Source organism: Onychostruthus taczanowskii, unplaced genomic scaffold (genome assembly GCF_017590055.1).
Source record: "Onychostruthus taczanowskii isolate IOZ18803 unplaced genomic scaffold, ASM1759005v1 scaffold147, whole genome shotgun sequence".
Lineage (NCBI taxonomy): Eukaryota > Metazoa > Chordata > Aves > Passeriformes > Passeridae > Onychostruthus > Onychostruthus taczanowskii.
The window spans coordinates 692,267-712,162 of NW_024498652.1; the positions used below are offsets into that span (position 1 = coordinate 692,267).

Genomic DNA, 19,896 nt, shown 5'->3' on the forward strand with positions numbered 1-19,896 from the left:
GGTGTAATTACAGAATAGGAGCCAATCAAATGTACTATATTGTTTTAACTAACAAGATTATTCTCTGATGCAGTTCTTGTCTTTGGGTGTGCTGCTACATCCTATAGTTATAGGATAACCTATAGTTATCCACACACCATATGTGGCCAGCCTGACATATTCTTTTTCCTTTTTTAATACCAACAGATCAAGAAGTATGCTAACCAAGTCAGCTGAGCACAAAACCACCAGCTTAAAAAGGTCTCTACTCATTAATCTGATCACAATATAGTATGAAATTAATAAATTACTTTGAAATTTAGTACAGCAAAAATAAGTAACAGTGAAGTCACAAAATCTTTAATTCACCAACAGCTCTGGCACCACTGAATATTGGTATTACACACCAAATAAACATCAGTATGAGAAACTACTGCATATAAAGTAACTGCTAAACACAGAAGAAAAAACCCCAATGTTTAGCTTGATATTTATAATTCTAGCCAAAAGAAGATACAGAATTTAGTGAGCAAACTACAGTCATTTAAAGCAACATTACCAGAAGTATGTTAAGATTATAAAAGGCACTGAACTTCCAATCTAATGCTTGATAATTTTTCCACTTACCTTTAGCTACTCTTCTTGAAATGTGATATAGATTACATATATTGTAGTTGATCAATTTAAAAAAAGTAACATCTTAATTTGTAGTTGGTAAATTCCACATCTTTTTTACAACCAATTACGTAAGTTCAAGACCCCCTCTTAACATTCCTCAAATCTCCTTGAGCATCTTCTATTGAAAATAAATAAAAAACTTAAAAGACATTTATGTCTATCAAGCAAAAAGGGCAATTATTGAATGGAAGAAACTTTCAGTTTGTATACTTTTGATTTCACACCCCCAGTCCTATTCAAATTCCTTAGCCTCTTCAGAAGAGCTGACAGATTACGGCACAAATATCTCTGCTTCTCCAGTGGCAAGAAAATCAACATAACCACTTAATGCTGAAATAATCAGGCACTTATTGATAAAATAATCTGCAATCTGCTGTAAACCCATTCAGAAATGTTCTTCTCTTTCAAGCATAGAACTCAAAACAATAATTTGTTCTGTGGTCTTGTGGCTGGATTCTCTTCTGGTCAGTGAAGATTTACCAACTCCAAGACTGGGGGCAAGAGGGCACAAGCACCTTCTTGCTTAAGAACTTAACTCATCTTCTAGCTTTCTAAGTGCAGTGCTCTATATCTCTCAGTGCAAATACACATTTCCCCAAGCTGGCTAAGAAAGCACATGTCGCGTAACGAAAAAATACAATCACGGCAACAGAGTTCTTCTTGCGATTCATTCTGGCCACAGGGCTGACAAAGCCCTGGAGAAGGGTCAGACACCAAGGTCTCTCTTACGTTCTCAGCTGCCTATATGCCTACACTTGTGGAAACAAAAATACATCTGCATGTCTACCCTAATGAATTCCCTATTTATATACAACTCACTGAATGCTGGGAATAAACACAATACATTCATGGTAAGGAGATAAGAAATCTTTGCAAATACTTCTGTTTTTTTTAAGAAATACAACTTATAAGTGAGAAGGCCTCCAATATTTTATCAGGCTTTTCTGTGTTAAAATTAGCTTACAAAAGCCTCATTCCAGTTATTATGTCCCCAGGTCGGGACAACACTTTGGAAAACCTATGCAAGCAATTACTGGGTCAACACAAGGATACAATAGGATTGCAAAGGCACTGTATTTTTTGAAAAGGAATGAATGAAAAAGATTTTCTTTACAAGAAAGAAAATTTGGTTCCATAGGCCAAAAATCTGTTAAGAGATAAGTAATTTCTGATTCCTTCAGCTACACTGAAACACACAGACCAATTTACTCGCTCTTCTATTAGAAGCAACAGCTGAAAACAACCCCTTTAAAAATCCCGGTTCCTCTCTCCAGTTCTTCCCTTCTAGGCAACCCCCTCTTCCCAGGCCTCAACTGGAGTTGTGCCATTTACAAAGTCCTTCTACAAAAAATCTAAAAGCAAATATAAGACTTAATTTTATCAACATAATCACTTTTCACACATGCTCTGTTAGACATATCTGCAAAATACTACTACTTACCAAAATATCTTTCTCAGCAAATGCTGATGCTACAGACACTCTAGAGATAGCCACATAAACTACACTATGCAGCATCTCCCTAACATAACCTTGGACTGTGATTAAGAACTGGAAAGCCAGATTCATGCTTACGAAAGATTACTGTCTCTAGCAGTTTCTGCCTCATCTCAGGACAAAAGTTTATTACCAGCTACTTGTGCTCTTCTGACAGATCTCATATTCACCATTGTCTCTTTACTATCAGTGGTGGGTTGACCCACATGCCCACCAAAGCCTCTAGCACTTTCCTCCTCAGTTTAACAGGGGGAGAAAATATAAATCCACAAATCCTGCCAGGAGTCCACTCCAGCCATGCTTCCCACAGGATCATGGCCTCCTTTGGCCACTTGCTCTGGTGTGGGGTTCTCCAAGAGCTGAAGATGGAGCTCTGCTCCACCACAGATCTCCATGCGCTGCAGGTGTACTGCCTGCCTCACAGTGGTCTTCACCATGAGCTGCAGGGAAATCACAGCAGTGCTGCTGCGCTCAGCCTTGCCATGCAATGGATCCTTCTTGGAGCATTCCTGCATGTTAAGGGAGCTGGTTGACACTATTACAAGGACAGTTTTGATGATCTCCAGATAACAAGAGAGGCTGCTGAAGTCTGAAAGAAAGAAAATGTCACTCCTCTCTGCAAGAAGGTCCAGGAAAATACATGTCAGTCAACCTTACATCAACCTCTGGGAAGACAGTAGAGAAACTCCTCATGGAACCATCTCTAAACAAACAAAAGAAAAAAGGGTATTGAGAGAAATCAGATGGATCTACAAACGGAAAATCCTATTTAATCAACTTGATGGCCCTCTAGAGTGAGGAGGAGAGGAAAGCAGTAGATGTTGCTCACCTCAGCTTTGATAATTTTTCTGACAGTGTCTCACCCTCCTAGACAAGCTGATAAAGTACCTGGATAAACTGACAGTGAAAAGAACTGGCTCAAAAGCCAGATGCTGAGGGAATGACCAGTGGGATAAAGTCCAGCTGGAGACAAGCTGTTAGTGAAGTACTCCAGACACTGATACTGGGCTAACACCATTTAACTTCTTCATCATTGACCTGTGTGTTGGAACAGAGCATGCCCTTAGAAAAGTTCACAGCTGATAGGAGTGGCTAATACATGGCAGTGCAGCCAAAAGTGTGACTGATGATAAAAAAAACCCTTTCAAGAAAAAGTTCAGAAAAAAATGTAGGAAGACACCCTGGCTATCACAAAGGAAGCTTGACTTATTTCAATACAAAGGGACTGGAGGGTGGCCTTTGCTTTAGATAAACTTCTCTGTGGATCAACTGTTTGTGTAAATCGTCTCCACCAAGAAAATCAATAGAGATAATTATCTTCCTGACCCCCAGAAAATCAATAGAGACAATTATCTTTCTGACACAGCCAGACCAGCATGGAAGAAGTATGTACATGGCTTAGCATAGCACAAAAACTGAACAAACACAAAATGAACTTCAAAAAGAGCTTTGGGTTTTAGCTGGGTTCAACCCGTGCATTCCCTTCTGGTAACTTAGGATGGACAGTGCACATCTAGAAGATATCTGGGGATATTGGCTTCTGGCAGGACAGACCTCTACAGACTGGAGTAATGAGCTAGAAGGAACCTCATGACATTTCAACACAGGCAAATGCAAAGCCCTGCATAAAAAGAACAGCCTCAGGCACCAATACACCCTTTGGAACCAAAGAGCTAGCTGGAAAACAGCTCTGTAGAGAAGAAACTGGCAGAGAGGCTAATCATGAGCCAGCAAACTGTTCTTGCCCTTGATACAAAGGCCATCAATAGCAAATTAGGCTGCATTTAACACTTCTGCCTGGAGGTCAAGAGATGTGATCCTTCCTCTCTAGTCAGCACTACTAAGGACATGTCTGGAGTGTTGGGTCAGATCTGGACTTCCTAGAACATAACAAGCTTATTGGAGTAGGTCCAGCACACAGCTAAAGATGACTAAGGGACTGGAGGGTTTTGTACAAGAAGAGGCTGAGAAATTGAACTCAATCTTTGATATGGAAAAGAGAAGGCTAGGGAGGACGTTATCCCTGTGCATAAGTAACTGATGGGAGGGAACAAAGATGAAGCCAGGCTCCTCTCAACAGCACCCACTATCAGGGCAAGAGGCAAAACACACAGGTAAACTATGAAACTACATCTGAACACAGATGGAGTCAAACACTGGAAGAAATTCCTAGAGTGGTTGTGGAATCTCTGTCCTTGGAGATATTCAAAACCCAGCTGGACACAATCCTGGGCAACCTGGTTTAGCTGATCCTGCTTCAGCAAGGGTCTGGACCCAAGATGATCTCAAGAGGTCCCTGCCAATCTCACCCATTCTGCATGTAAAATTTTGTGATGTAAGCAATGGTGACATGAGAGAGTGACCATGCTACAGCCCCAGCTGAGTATGTCAGACTTACAGGGTATGTCATAGGTTAAGAAGGAAGTGAGTTTTTTGGGAGGGTGTGGTCAAACCAATCAGTGCTTGGATTTGAATATTGGCACCTGGTTTGGCCACTGAAGGTATGGACCACCTCTGAGAACACAGGGGGTTAAAAGCAAGAACTCCCAGGAGAACTCTCTCTCTCTCTTGGTCCCGGTCTGTGAAGGAGGTCAGAGCTCCCCTGCCCAGCCGGGGCTGGCTGGGGGAGGGAAGCCATGCGGCAGCGTGAGGTAGGCCAGAGCCTTGGGCAGAGGAGGGGGTGAAGGCCTTGCAAGATGGAAGGGTGGAGGAGCCCTGAGAAGCACCAGGCCTCCCGCCCCGGGAGATAGAGAGAGAGAGAGAGAGAGTGTCTGTGCTGCCTTGAAATTCGATATCATGGACTGGCAGCACAGCCGGCCAGAAGGAGAAGTGGGGGATGCAGAGCGAGAAGTGGAAACCTCACAAATGCTGATCCTCCTGAATCTGAATGAGGAGAGAGAGATGAAGCAGGAGGAAATGACCAAGTGTGATGAAAGTTGATGCACGCGAGAAATGTCAGAAGAGGTGAGAAGAATCCTAGGTGGGAGGAGATGATGGAGTGGCCTTAGGCTAGACTCTTTCTTGTATGGCCATGGACAGATCCATGTTTTTCCTGTGACACAGAGACTGCATTTAGGGGGGGGAGGCAATGCCTTGGAGCCAAGAGAGTGCAGTGAAGCAGTGGCGTGAACAGAGACGGCTGAGGAGGGTGTGGTGATGCCCTCTGTCTTCAGTGGAGAGGAAGATCTCTGTTCACGAGGCCCCTCGGCCCCAGGGGGTAAATTTGGGGGGACTGGTGTCCCGAAGCTGAGAGACTGCTGCTTTTGGAACTGGGTGGGGCATCCTTAATAGGGGAACCCTAAAAGCAGTCCTGGTTCATGTGCAGTGGTGAGAGCACTGGACATGGAGGGAAGAAGTCACGAGGGCAGATGTTCTCCAGGCTCCAGGAGTCACTCCACTTGTGTTTCCATGTCACTCCAGGAGTGAGATGTCACTCACTCCATGAGTGACATGGAAACACAAGAGGTTTCAACTGTGTTTCTGGGGGAAGCCTATGGTGCAAGGAGGGATTCCTCTCTCCCTGATAGACTTGAGAGTCGATTATTCTAAGGGGTGGTGATGGATTGAAAGTTGATTATCTGAGAGATGGTGACGGGGTGGAAATCTATGGTGTTATTTCATGCTGTGGAAGAAATGGGGGGGGGAGGAGGAGAAATGTATTTGGAAGGTTTTCATTCTTAGTGCTGTGTCTGTTCCTTTTTAGACATTGTAATTAATAAAGTTTGTTTCCTTTACTCCTAAGTTAGAGCCTGCTTTGCTCTGTTCCTGATCACATCTCACAGAGGCCACTAGGGAAAGTATATTTTCATGGGGGCGCTGACACTGTGCCAGCCTCAATCCATGACAGGGTGGCAATTGACAATTATGTTCTCATAGGAAGCAGGTATTCATCTCCACACAGCAATAACAAAAACATGCCAACTGGAAAAAAATCATCCTGAAGTATAAGTAATAAAAGGTTATGAAGCTATTTTCTCGCAACAGCCATTGCTAAAATACTTAATGCATGCTTATTTCACTTTCTGCGACTGCTACTCAAACTTTAAAAATTCACGTTTGCACCTAAATATCATAACAGTGTGCTATAAAGCAAATGCATATATCTATTGTGCTGAAGAAAGCCCAAATTGCTTTTTCAGACTCAGCCTTTATATGACATAACAGAATTATTAACAAATATGTGACACTTATATAAGAACACTATATTCTTCCTCAAAATATGAAGAAAAATATGTCATCATAAGTCATCATTGAATTATCAATGCTATCAAGAGCCCTCACAGCACCCAAATTCACTGTCATTATTTTAGTTATAGGCAAAGGGAGTATTTCTATTAAAGGAGAATGTTACTCCTTTTCCTGCCCCCACCCTTGAAATACATATACAGCAGCACAGCATATATTATAGCAGAACTGAAAAAATACCAATTGTTGTTAACCTAACTTTACAACACAAACTCGTCCTGCAAATATAGAGGACTGTTACCAGTGGGTATTTTTGATGGCCTACGTGACACCTAGCAATGTCCAGAGATGATACATAATACAGTTTAAGGTCACAATTTCTTCTGAAAATATTACCCAGAAATTCTCTTATAACAATGGAGCTTTCCATATTTATAGTCAAGATTTATGGCAAGAAGTCAATTCATGGCTCTTGTACAAATAAAAGGCTTTTTCCCTAACAGAACACCATCTATCTAGAAAACAATAAAATCTGACCCAGAGAAGTTCACAATTTCAAAATGTTAAATTACTATCAGTGTCACACCACAAAATCAAATTGTTCTCCTACATTACTTCAGTTGTAGGGCCTGCTCATTTTGTTTTTCAAGCTAATAGCAATTTGGAAATTATATTAAACCTAGTCTCCTATTTAAATGTTTGGGTGTGGAGCTTTAACTTCTGAAAGCAAGTAGAATACTTAAGTTAGCTATGAAAGCCTTAAGAAGTCATTAATTCATAGTTTATCACCACTAATCTTTTGGTTTTGGCAGACAGAATGTGTTTTAAATTCTCTCCTCAAGAACAAAACAGTATGATGCACAGACCTCATTTGCATCAGATGCTGCATGCATCTCAAACACCAATCATAAGCAGGGTCATTTTAATTTTTTTTTAAACTGGCACTTACACACACAACACCTTCAAAATGTAAAACTGTATTACATTGTTTCACTCAAATTCTCCCCCATAAGCTATTGCAAATGCTAATAATTTTCTCCACCACCACAGGCAATAAGAAGCCTCAAACACATAACACTTAGAAACATCCTGTTCCTTCAGGACACTCAAGTGACATTCACATTATCCAAAATGAAAACCTATCTACCTTACTCCCACATCTTAACTGACTGAGCACTTGTTAGCAAGTTGTCAATCGGTTGTCTTGACATTTCTAAAAAAAATCAGAACCTGAAGTCAGTTCCCCTGAGGAATCACCAGATGATGCTAAAGAGAACCCATTCTTCCACGCTTTTCTACTGATTTCAGACCTAAATCACATTCATTAATGAATTTAGAACAAAAATGTAGAGTTCAGAAAATTGAGGAAGTCAATTAAATATACCTGGCCCCAACCAACATGATACTATTAAGGGTAATATCGCTTCCCATGAGGCATCCTAAGTTACAGTGTTACCCACTTCAAGTCATGCCACAGAAAGTCATGATTAATGAAAATTAGCTATAAATTAATGAAATTTAGCTATAATCCTGAAGAACAGCATGGAGGAGATACAGTGCAAAAGTACACGGAATGTACAATTTAGTCTTGCATTGTCACCACCACAAAAAAAAAAAAAATTCCTTTTTTCTTAAACAGTAGCCCTGTGGTCTTTACATCCTCCTTGGTTTCTCTGCCCCTACATTTCTTTCAGTGTCTGTGCTCATTGTTCCCATGCTCCTCACAAGGAGATGTAATTCATCCACAGCTCTTTAGGAAGCTGATATTTTGATACTCTACATGGTAATGAGGAGCTGGACAAATATTTTGCATCACATTTACTATGAAAGAAAACAGAGAGATACCCATTCTAGAAACCATTTTTGTATGTGACTCTTCAGAGAATCTGTTCAAAATTTAAGGATCTGAAGTAGATATTGTGAAACACACTAATAAAATAACCACAACAACAGCAGTACTCTACAGGCATTTTGAAAGAACTCAAAATTAAAAAGCACAGTAAGGGCTGACAGTGGGTTAACTCTCACTCAGCCAATTCCTTGGCATGTAAGGACTAGGAATGTTGAACAGTAAGCAACTACTACTACAAAAAAAATTCAACAAAGAAGACTGCTAATGTGAACAGAAACTACAAATAAAAATATGGTTAGTAGAACCTTACAAAAATACATGGTTTATATGAAAAGAATTGGCATGGCTTTAGGAAAAGGAAACATAACTTTTCAGAACCATTTAAGATCTCTGAAAGAGTCAATAAATACAGGGGTGAGAGTGCTGTAGTTGACAAAAATCAACTTTGGCTTTCCAAAAGAGTTCCCAAAAGGTTACTAGGAAACTAAGCAGCTACAGGATGAGGAAGGATCCTTATATAAACAGAAATGCACCACCCAAGGTGTAAATCTCCAGCTGGCTTGCTCATACCTCGAATACTTTGTGCAAGGGAGGACAGTGGAAGCCACAGTCAAAATAAATTAAAAGCTAATTCCTCCCCACTGTGGTTTGTAGGCCTGTGGTGTGTCCTTGCTAGCCAGATGTTGCTGATACATGGAATTTACATGGGTTCAAGTGGGACTGGGGAAATTCACATAAAAAAACCCCCCTACATTTACTGGGGGATATTAGATACAGAACCACATCCGGCTCAAGAAGTTCTTTGAGCTAGAAGTCACTGGAGAAAAAGAGGGCAGCAAAAGGCTAGTGTCACTCATCTGCTTGGTTTTCATCTCTGAGCATCAACTATAGCTTATGACGACTTTTTCTAACAGTGAACACTTACAAATACTATGACTTGCACAATACATATTATTTATTATAACTTACATACAGGAAACTCACCAGCAATAAGCTTCTGAACTCTTGACACTTGAAAGAGACTGCAACTACCACGTTAGCAAAACTACATGCCTTTCTACTCATTTCACCAATGACCATGAACAGATGAATAAGTATAGGTGCTAAGAAGCCTTTTTTCCCTGGAAGTTATGCACAAGCATTTCAGTTCAGGAACTTGCACTCACTTTACTAAAAGTACATACATATATACATAAGCATAATATCAGGTTGTGAGGTATTTCTGTAAGACCATAAGTCAGCCTGCTTCAAAAAGACACCTGAATTCACAAGCTGTATTAACCAGTGTTGAATGGATTTCACAATTAGCTGTAAAGCTACTAGGTAAGGCTAGTTTCTCATTTTCTTTTGACAGAGCACCAAAGACTGCCCAGACGTACTGAGCCTCATGTCCTCGCTGCATGGCACTGAGAGGACACATTGCTTCCCCTCTGCTTTTCAAAGGGGAGCATACAGAGAAAAGGTGTAGCACCCTCTCTGTTTTGAGCTTCTAGGTATTCCCCATCACATTTACCAATTTATTGGACAACAGAGTTAATTCATGTCATGTTATTGCTACACAAGAAGTGTGTGCGTGCCTTTAGGAAATGATGGCCTCGGGACAAGAGGAAACAACCAGAAACTGATGCACACCAAGTTCCACCTGAGCACGAGGAAGAACATCTCTACTGTGTCTGGAACAGATTGTCCAGAGAGGCTGTGGAGTCTCCGTCACTGGGGATACCCAAGAACCATCTGGATGCAATCCTTTGCTTTGGGATGGTCTTGCTTGAGCAGGGAGGCTGAACCAGATGACCCCGCGCGGTCCCTCCCAGCCCGACCCGTGCCGGGACTGTGCGATGCCATAGGCGCTGGAGGGCGCATAGGGCGAGCGAGACCCCCCTCACACCGACCCGCTCTGTTCGGGTGTCCCTGAGGGAGACTCAGTCCCTGCCGAGCCACCGACCCGCGCCCGCCCGAGGCCCCAGCGCCGCCTCACGGCGAGCGGGGCGGGACCCACCGGCCCAGCGGCACCTCCTCGGCCCCACGCCCGCGTCACCTGCAGCGCCCGCACACGGGCCGCCTCTCGCAGCGCTCCACCGGCAGCTCCCACAGCCCCTCGCAGCCCTCGCCCTCCCCGCCCGGGGCCGTGGCCGGGCCCGGGCCCGGATCCGCCCCGCCGCCGCCGCCGCCGCCGCCGCCGCTCCCCTCCATGCCGGCGTGGCGAGACCGTGAGACCGCCGACAGCCAGAGGGCGCCATCGAGCAGGAGAACGCGCGGCCCCAGCTCACGTGAGGAGGCGGCACCGCCCCTTCCCGGGGCACGCCCAATAGGAGCGCGGGAAGCGCCGGCGGAGCCCCGTCCATCGGGGCGGTGCCAATGAGAGCTGCTCGCGCTCCGCAGCGGTGCGCTGTCGGCGCGCGGCGGTCGCGTGGTGCCGTGGGGGCTTCCCGGGCACCTCCCGGGCACTGCCGGGAGCGGGCGAGCGCCGGCCCGCCGGGAACGGGGAACGGGCAGCCCCGGCCCGCCCCCGCCACTGCCCTCACCACACGGGTACCGGCACTGCCGAGAGACACCGGCAAACAGCCCCGGCCTGGAGCTGACAGTCTCCCGCTCCGCGTGGATAGCAGCTCCTGGTGCTACTAGTGACTCTCGGGTGGGAGATTGAATTTTTGATACTGTTTTTTTTAATCACGGACTTCTGGTTGTTAAATGATTATCTGACCGCTTGAATTGATATTTTATTCCAAGTGCTGCAGAGTAAGAGTTCAGGACTTCCCGTGCCCTAGATGCCCCATACCCTGTCCTGGGCTGACACAGATCCGAGAGAGTTTCTGCAGCACAAGACAAAATGTAAGTTATACTGTGGTCATTAAGGTAGGTATGTTAGTAAGCTGAGTCTATTGGAGTCCACTGTACACTGCAATGAAATTCAACTCCAAAGCTGTTGCAGTTTACATTAGAAATCTACTGAAATATAGCAGCGGTAAATTTCCACACAAGAGATTGTCTCCTGAAATTAGCATCTGTAGATGAGTGGGCCGGTTGTATTATTTCCTGTTTTCTGTTCTGTACCCAAAATAAACTGTATTGTGTTTACGTATTTACAATGATCAGAGCCATTTAATGTAATTCAGGCCTCCTGGTATTAGATTCATGCACAATATTAACATAGTTTTGCTTTTAAGTTGTATATTTTTGTACTGTACTTTTGTATTTGTAGCTCAAGGTACATATACGCTAATTTTCTTGTGTAGCCATTAAAATAAATTTTCCTCACAAGGTTAAAAAAATCAGAGATCATTGATTCTGAAGCTGGCTATATACTTATACACTGTAATTTTTTAAAAAATTGAAAAGAACCACCAAATAAATTTTAAAAACACCAAAGAAACAAACAGAAAGAAAAAAAAAATAGATAAAAAGGAAAATACCATGATGCAAATTCAAAATTAGAGAGTTATCTATTGCTAGTATTTTAGGCCTGTCCTAATTTAAGACAGGGAGACTAATGTGGGTGGTGGGGAAGGCTGAAACTTTTTTGTTAAGCTGAAAGCCTTATCTTGAGGAAAGTTGTTATAACCTATGAACATCTTATTTAGGCCTATTGTTAGAAGGATCACAGTTGTAGTGGACAGGACAAGGACTATTAATGATTACTTAGTTCCACCTTGCTTAGAAGCATCCCCATGCAGGGCTACCAGCAGCAGCCTGGATATGCCTTCACAGCTTTCCACAAGCCTTCAAAGATTTGAGTTTTTTATCTGCTCTGCTAAGTGTAATCAGCTTTAAAAGAAAGTAAAACATTGTAAACTGTTCTGGTTGGACCACACAAAAGAAGAAAATAGATCTGCAGATAGATGCCTAAAATAAATGTAACAATAACTTGGTCTGAAGTAATTTTGTTGCCAAGGAAATGGGTAAACCTGGCAGTGAATATGGAGAGGTTCAGAAGCGAGAGGATGCTTTTTTTCTGTATGCATACATCTGAAGAACAAAGTGAGTCAGTTGAAACTGAAGGAAAATGGAAACATGAGATCAGGTTAGGATAACCTGACCATGACTAAAGGATAGGCTTGAGGACAGAGGGTTCCTGTTAGCAGAACATTGCTGTTCTGGACTACCAGCAACAGTAGAAGAGATTAAAAGCCAGCTGAACCCTAGATTTTTTTTTTTTTAACAGAGCTAGAATTTGCTATATCTGTGTTGTTTCAAAGCATCTTTTCTCACTAAAGGCCAAAAAACTACAAATTTGACACTAAATACTAATTTTTTTAAAATTGGAAGCATTCTTTTTTGACCAAAACATCTTGCTTGAATAAAGAGGGATTTAAGAGGAAAACTGACTGACTATTGAAGTCTAAGACAAAAAAAAAAAAATTGTATTTTATGACAGATCTTGATAATCTTTTGCAGGCTAGTAGGGTATTCATTTTCACACTATTTCTTTAATGCATTAGTAGCTTGAGTATTTGATGTGCAGACTTGAGTGCAAATTAACATGTCCACCATCATATTAGAAACCTGAGGAATTCACGGCATCTCTTTGAACCAATGTTTACAATTTGTAAATTCACAGACCTAAATTGTGACTGAGAGCTTCTTTCTTGCATTTAGTACATTTGATGTTCTGCACTGTTCCCTTTTTGGGATAATAAATGGTCACGTGTTTAGTGACTCACTGTAGTGTGGAAAGTCCATTAAATTTTGTGGAAAGTACCATTCTTCTGCATGTCCAATCTTTTCTGCATCTTTTATAAACCATTTCTCTTTTATTTTAGGATTTAGCATTTATTTTATTTTAGGGTTAGCCCTTACTGAGTAAGAACAAGCTACGTTTCCTGCTGCTACAAGTCACCAAAAATCCCTTCTTTGCCAAGAAGTTCAAATTTAATATACATTTATTTTAAGAGATGTGAAAAAGCTGTCAGGATTGCAGTTCTCAAAGAAGCATATGCAAATGGCAGGTGTAGTTTCCAGGGAGCTTTAGCCGGTTTAATTCCAAGTCCCTTGTTTCTACTGGCTTGTTTGACTCAGAGTTTCAAATACTAGCATAAGTAATTTGAAATCCTGCTGGATGCATTATATTTTTTCTTTTGTTTTCTTTGTAAAAGCTGTGTCCTTGTACAGAGTGTTCCTTCATGGCAGCTGACAACTGTTGAATTCAGGTAGCTGTGGTTCATGTTTCCTGTCCATCCCCCTCCTTGTCCCTGCATTCAGGTGATTGATCCAGCGTTCCAGCTGGAGGGGCTGCCTGAGCTGTCTTACTGCGCAGTCACTGGTGTCAGCAAGAGGAACAGTCTACGTAAGTGCACTGGGAGCTGGGAAACCATGCTGAGTTAAAACTGCTGCCTAAGAGCACCACAGATGAGCCTGGAGATCTGACTGCCACTGGGAAATGTGAGCCAAGGGGAACAAGTTTGAGACAGGTGAACTGGCAGATGCTTATACAAAGGCTGCCATGAAGAAGAAGGCTTTTGTTTGCTGTATGATTCTGCCTCATTGCCTCACAACAGAAGACAGACAAACGTCTTGGTGTTTGTACAGCAGAATGGTATCAACAAAGCACCTTCTGAGCTTGCAACATGTGCAAACAGAAGCCCATGTGCAATATGGAAGACTATACTAGATAAGGGGGTTCCAGCTTAATGTTGGTAAATACCACTCAGGGTGGAAATGGAGCTCAGTGCAGGAGAAGTGTGGGGGTGTCTGAACTCAAAACCAGAAACTCTTGAGTTTTGAGGAAGAGCTTGCTTTTTGTTTGACCTAAGCATGTACTGACCTGATTTGTCAGCCCACTTGTTTCCCAAGACAGGCCTTTTTGAAGGAAAAAGTATGTTTTTAGGGAGACAAGATAGCTGCCCAGAATAATCCTCTCCAACTTCCCACCAAGGACTTGGTGACTGTTGCTGAAGGTACTGTATTTTTCCACATGCACAGAGATACTGCGAGACTTAAGGGCAAAAATTGCCTGTGCCTGTCTCTATTCCAGAAGAATCAGTTCTGTAACAGATTTGCAACACAAAGGATGAGAGTAAAGCACCCGTCTTACTTGTTTGCCTGGGCAGCTAAGGATTACATTCCAGGGAACAAAAAATAGAAAATAAAACAAAACAAACAAAACAGAACACACACCAAAAAAAAAAAAAGGGAAAAAGAACCCCCCACAGAACAAAAGAAAAAAAACCAACAAAACAAAAAAAAAACCAAAAAAACAAACAAACAAAAAAAAAACCAACAAAAAACAACAGTTACAAAGATTTAAACATCCAGTATTAAAAAACTGATTACATGGTCAGACCTGTGTAACATTTATGTATGGTGCATATTGTTGTCTCCCAATCTTTTAACCTGTGGGCTTCAGACATTACTTATTATGTTTAAAGGCTTTGGATTTGTCTGTCATTTATGATCACTGCTTTGTAAATACTAACAGCAAGTGACTTGATAAATGGAGAATTCATTTCAGCTATTTTTGTTACTGCTGGGGGCTTGAAAATGTCCTTTACATAAACTAGAGAAACAGCACCAGCAATAGAAACATCCAGTCTATTGCTTATTTTTCCTTTGTATTTTTTTTCTGTTGACCCAAGAACTAAAATTTGTGCAATCATGTCCAAAATGCTTTGCAGCAGTGATTATGCCTTTATTCTGCTTGATGAAAAGCCTTCTGCAGAGCTTGTTCTTTAGCACCTCTCTTCTACATATTTGCCAAAAAAAAAGAGTACTTTCCATAGCCTCATTTACTTCCCAGAATCAAAGGATTTGGGGCTTAATAATGTTTATCCATTGAAACTTTCCCCACACCTTGCAGATACCCTATAAGAACATGCAGTTAGGAACTTATTTTTGTGTGAGGAAATAGCTCAAAGTAACATTCCATCCCAGCTGTCTCATGCCATCTCCTGTGCATACACTTTTATGTTTGGCATAACTACACAGATGAGTTACTGTGAAATAATAAGGGTATGACTTTACAAGGTAACTACTGCATTTCAAAACCACTGGTTTACATGTTTTCACATACTGTTAATACCAGGAAGTGTTCTTTCTCATTCTCCCTTGAGGATAATTACTAGCCATTTTGAAAAAAAAAATAGTGAAGATGATACTATGAGTAGAACCTTATTTCTTTACTTGGTCTTAAAACAGTGAAAACTTTTAGTGAATCTGCATTGAAATTAATTTGAGTGAAGTTATATAAAGGTACTTACACAGTAATATTTTTCTTCCAGGAATATGGGGTAGGACAAATATCAGTACAGACTGGAGCTTTGCTTTTGAAGTCTCATCCAGGTTAGCCTAAGTGGCTTATGTGAGCTTCACTTTGAAGAGAGAAACCCTAAGGAGGCCAAAGGTTGGTCTGCAGCTGCACACTTGTGCAGTTACCATTCATCACTTGCAAACACGTTTTGCAGTGTTTACCTCACACAGATAAACTAGCAGAGCCCTAAGCTTCTAGCATAGATACAATTAGGTCAGCAGACATTATAGAAAGGCAGCTTTTGAACATTTTGGTTGCATTTGTTATGATAAAATGTTGCTAATTATACAGGAAGATGGCCACTTCCAAAGGAATTTAATAAAAGCTGTAGTACTTGTATGGCTGTTTGCAGTCTACCTGTGCTGTGAGCTCAGCATTCTACATTTGGTGGGCAGGTGCCAGTCACTCTGCAAGTATTTGTTCCTGATCAAGTAGTCACTTTTAGTGGTGGATTAACAATTCCTTCTCCTAATGAGGATTGTAAACAAACATGGACATATTGGATTCTCGTAAAACAATGTTCACTTGTTCCAGCTCAGAAACTGGTGAGTGCTGGCAGGGTAGCAGGTGTTAGACGATGCTGCTGCAGGCTGCCTCCAGCCAATTTCCATCAAGCTTAAATGAGCATGTTGCTAAAGCCTGCAAACATTAAAAATGGCAGCACATTTTTAATGCAAAAAATAATTTGAAGGTGCACATAAATTATCAGAGCTGGTGAAGGTCATGATCTTGCCCACCTTCCCACATTCCCCATCTTGCCTGGTGCTAATGTGAGTCCCCATGTGCCCATCAGCTACCCTGCATGTTTCTTTCTCTATTTCCTCTCAGATAGACCAGCTGGGTTTACCCTGTGACTAGACAGACATTCATGCTGGCATAAGCATGCTCATGGGAAGAATGAGGAGAAAAACGTCCTGCTTTCCTTTCTGATCTCTAGCATCAATGAAAAAGTGAAAGACCAGTAAAAATGTAAATGCTGCGGGAAAAAAGCTGTTTTTCTGGGCATGTACTGGTGCCTGCAGAGGTTGGCCTTGGTCACCAGTTGCTGCTTTGCTGTGGGCCAGCCCTGTGATGAGTACAGTCATGATATAGTGGAAGGGCATATGGCAATATATGCAAGCATTGCCAGCTAAAAATAACTCTTCATGGCAGCTTCACTTGTGTTTTTTTTTTCTGTCACCCTTCCTTTTGTGAGCTGCCACTCTTCCTTTCATGTTGCTCTACTGCTGCAGTATTCATCTCGCCTGTGCCACGATGTGCTGTGAAACAACCTGCCAGGCTGCTGCTTGGACCATGCTCCCTGCCAGCACAACACTCACAAGGCTTCGCTGATCTGGAAAATCTCTGTGTACTCAATTCTTTGTTTCACTGTTATGGGTAGGTTGCAAAAGATGTGAAGAGATCGTGGTCTGGAAAAATACACTGAATTATAATTTGGTTGCCTAATTCAATTCATGAGTGATTGCTTTTATGCTTGTAAAAACTAACTGCCTTCTCAGTTCCTTTTGGCTTTGTCTGTTGCAAGTAGATCTCTCATGTTGCATAAGAAAGTCACATGGGATTTCATAAAGTTATTCTATAAGGTCACATGTAACTGTCATCTCCTTTTTGAAACAGCTTAGACTGAACATCCGAGGTAAGTGAAATACATTCTGTGACAGATCACTCACATTCATTTGCTTCTTTCGCAAAAGCAAACATTTGTAAGGTGTAAACACATTTTCAATCAGTCATTTCATCACTGATTTGAAAGTTTGGTCACTTCTAATGGTTTCACTCCTGACACATAGCTAATAACAGGTAATTCCAATCACTAAGCCTGTAGTTGCAGCTCTGTGATCGCAACTCTGATGACTTGGAGCACATTACAGTAAGAGGTTCCTGAGACCTTCATGCTAATTTCAAAATTCTTAACTAAGTCAGATTCAAAAATCAAAGCCTGTGCACTGTATAGAGACAAGTGTAGCTGGTTGTATAATCTTGGTGTGCTGTGTATGCCATTTTGTAACTGTCAAATGCAGTTGAAAATACAAAGAGCAGATGTAAAACAAAACAGGTAAACTTCAGTGATGGAGATTAAAATAGGTAGAAGAGAGATGGTCTTTGAAGTTGTAAAATACTATAGGCAAGGGTCAATATGTCCTCCAGAGCTTTATAGCTTTAGAGCTAAACCATAAAGCTTCTGTTTTCAGGACTGTGCAGTGGAGACTCCGGTACGTTACATGTCTCTTGAATGCTGACAAGCATGTCAGCAGAGAATTCACTTTTATCAGAGAATCAGTGTACTGCTCATGTAGATGTGTCTTGCTACAGGGAGAGAGAAAAGAATGCACTTTTCAGAATACTGACAGAAATCTTTGAGTTTTTATTGAAGTCCTCTAGAAGTCAATGTTCCAATCAGCTGTACCTTTACAGGGCATTTTGAGATGTCAAAACCAACCTCTTTTTCCACTCAATTAAAAAACTTTGCATTCAGCAAGTCATTTCGAAGCCATAAGAAAATTATGACCTGAGTGTGACGTTTCTTACATTTCTGATTGGAAAGCTGGTCAAATGCCATAATTACAGTAATTTTTAGTGTTTCCTGCTCCATTGTCAGTAATGGTATGGCCTTCCCTAGGTGGTCAAAGGAGACAGGTTCCACTTCTCTGGAAACTGTTGCTTGTTCTTTAACTCCCACAGTAAGTGTAGCTGAATTACTTCTGCACTTAATGAATAGTCAAGTAAAAAGCTTTAAAGGTGTATGAAAAGTCTAAACTGTACCTGCCTTGCAATGTAACATTCAGTTTGTGCTCTTTTTCGTCTATCAGAAGGGCGTATGCAACCAACAGAGATTATTTATTGGTGCAAAGAATGCACCTCTGAAAAGCAGAAGTACCTCTCTCTTTAAATCCAAGACGTTTTGGTCATTTGGAAAATATGACAATGCGAAGGGGAAATGTCAGGGCAACTTTACTCATGTCCATGAGTTTAGCAATATCTTGCCATTTCTTAGGTTGGGCAGTTTCACAGATGGATGCATAATGGATTCTATAGGATTTGTTTTTTCTGGTTCTGCAAATACGGTCTTCCAGACAAGACTACAGCAAATACAGTAAAAGCCTCAGGTGGCAGCAATAGCACAGGAGATTCAGTCTTCTTGTAAAGAACAAGAAAGTAACAAAATTATTCCATATAATGTGAGCATTTCAAGTTTCCTCTCTATACTGTGTAAGAAAATTATTGAAAGATGTGAAAGTAAACAGTAAGTCAGAAAAGCTCTCTTTTAAAGCAGAATTCATGCAGCACTATTGTCCTGGATTTATACATCAAACTCTAGACTAGTATTAAATAGTGTATCTGAATGTCTGCCATGCTACTCTAGGACTAGGTTGTAGTTAGATACATGTCACAGTAAAATGTGAGGAGGGCTGTTATGGAAACAAAAGTTCATCAATTATGGAAACAAAAGTTCATCCTGTGTAGTAAGAGAGAAGACAGTAGTATATGACATGGAAAGAAAGCTGCATTAATGTTACACATATTTCCAGCAGAAAGAGCTTTGAACAAAACTGTGCCTTAGACAGCAAAGTGTACAGCACAGGAGATAATGTTTACCTCTGTGCTAGCAAGGGTGCAGTAAGGGGATTGATTCAGGGTGCTTCCTGGTCCTGGACAGGACCTTTCTTTGATGCTTCCAACTCACAGGGCAGATCAATTCTCTTGTTTTGCATCTAACAGTGCAGATGTCCCAAATCTGGTGCTATTAGGTACTGTTTCTTGTCTGTGTCTTACACTCCATGACATACTGCATCTATCTCAGCCATACTGATTTTTATTCTAATGGTTAAGCCTGAATTGTTAAATGGATGCAGATAAACAACTAGGATAATTTTTAAACTAAATGTTAGCAATGGTGCATATGTACTAATATTCCCCTGAGTTACTTCTGCATCTTGGGTTCTGAGACTCTGTTTTTGCTTTGGTTCTGATTGTTGTGCTTACTCTGGCATATATTTGCTAATCCTTCATAATGCCAGCAATATCCTTAATGGTATCAGACATTTAAAGAAGTTAAAATTGAAGTTCATGGATTTGTATCCCCTACAAAGAAATGTTTTACATCATAGAAAATACTGTCAAGCAAAACATACTCTTTCTTCCAGCAGCTATGAAATCAGAGGAAATAAAAATAAACTGCTTTATTAATTATGGGAATCTTATTATTTTGCTGATCAGACTGTTTCCTTCTTAATACCGTGATTTTAATGCTTTGCCACACCCTGATCAAATTCTTTTCCTTAGATTGGACTGATTTTTTTCCCCCAAGAAATTTTACATTCTAGCAAAAGTTTTGACCAGTGCTAAATAACCCAAATGTGTAGTGCCATGAGTGGCCTTGCACAGTAAATTGTTGTGTGAGTGTCGATATATTTGTGTTACTTCACCATCTGCTTGATAGATAATGTAGTAGGCAAGATCAAT

At 41.3% G+C, this 19,896-nt stretch overlaps 1 protein-coding gene and 1 long non-coding RNA gene across 2 annotated transcripts in view; one reads left to right on the forward strand and one right to left on the reverse strand.

Moving 5' to 3' along the window:
- The window catches only part of DTWD2 (DTW domain containing 2), a 64,903-nt gene extending 54,521 nt beyond the window's left edge, over nt 1-10,382 (reverse strand). Inside the window, exon 1 of the mRNA XM_041398413.1 lies at nt 10,228-10,382. Within this exon, the coding sequence (XP_041254347.1) occupies nt 10,228-10,382 (155 nt within the window). The remainder of the gene's footprint in view (nt 1-10,227) is intronic.
- A 169-nt stretch (nt 10,383-10,551) lies between these two features.
- On the forward strand, nt 10,552-16,287 carry LOC121332711. Its single transcript, XR_005952188.1, has 3 exons — nt 10,552-10,824; nt 10,920-11,021; nt 13,389-16,287. It is a non-coding gene; the product is annotated as an uncharacterized LOC121332711 (long non-coding RNA).
- The last annotated feature ends 3,609 nt before the right edge of the window (nt 16,288-19,896 follow it).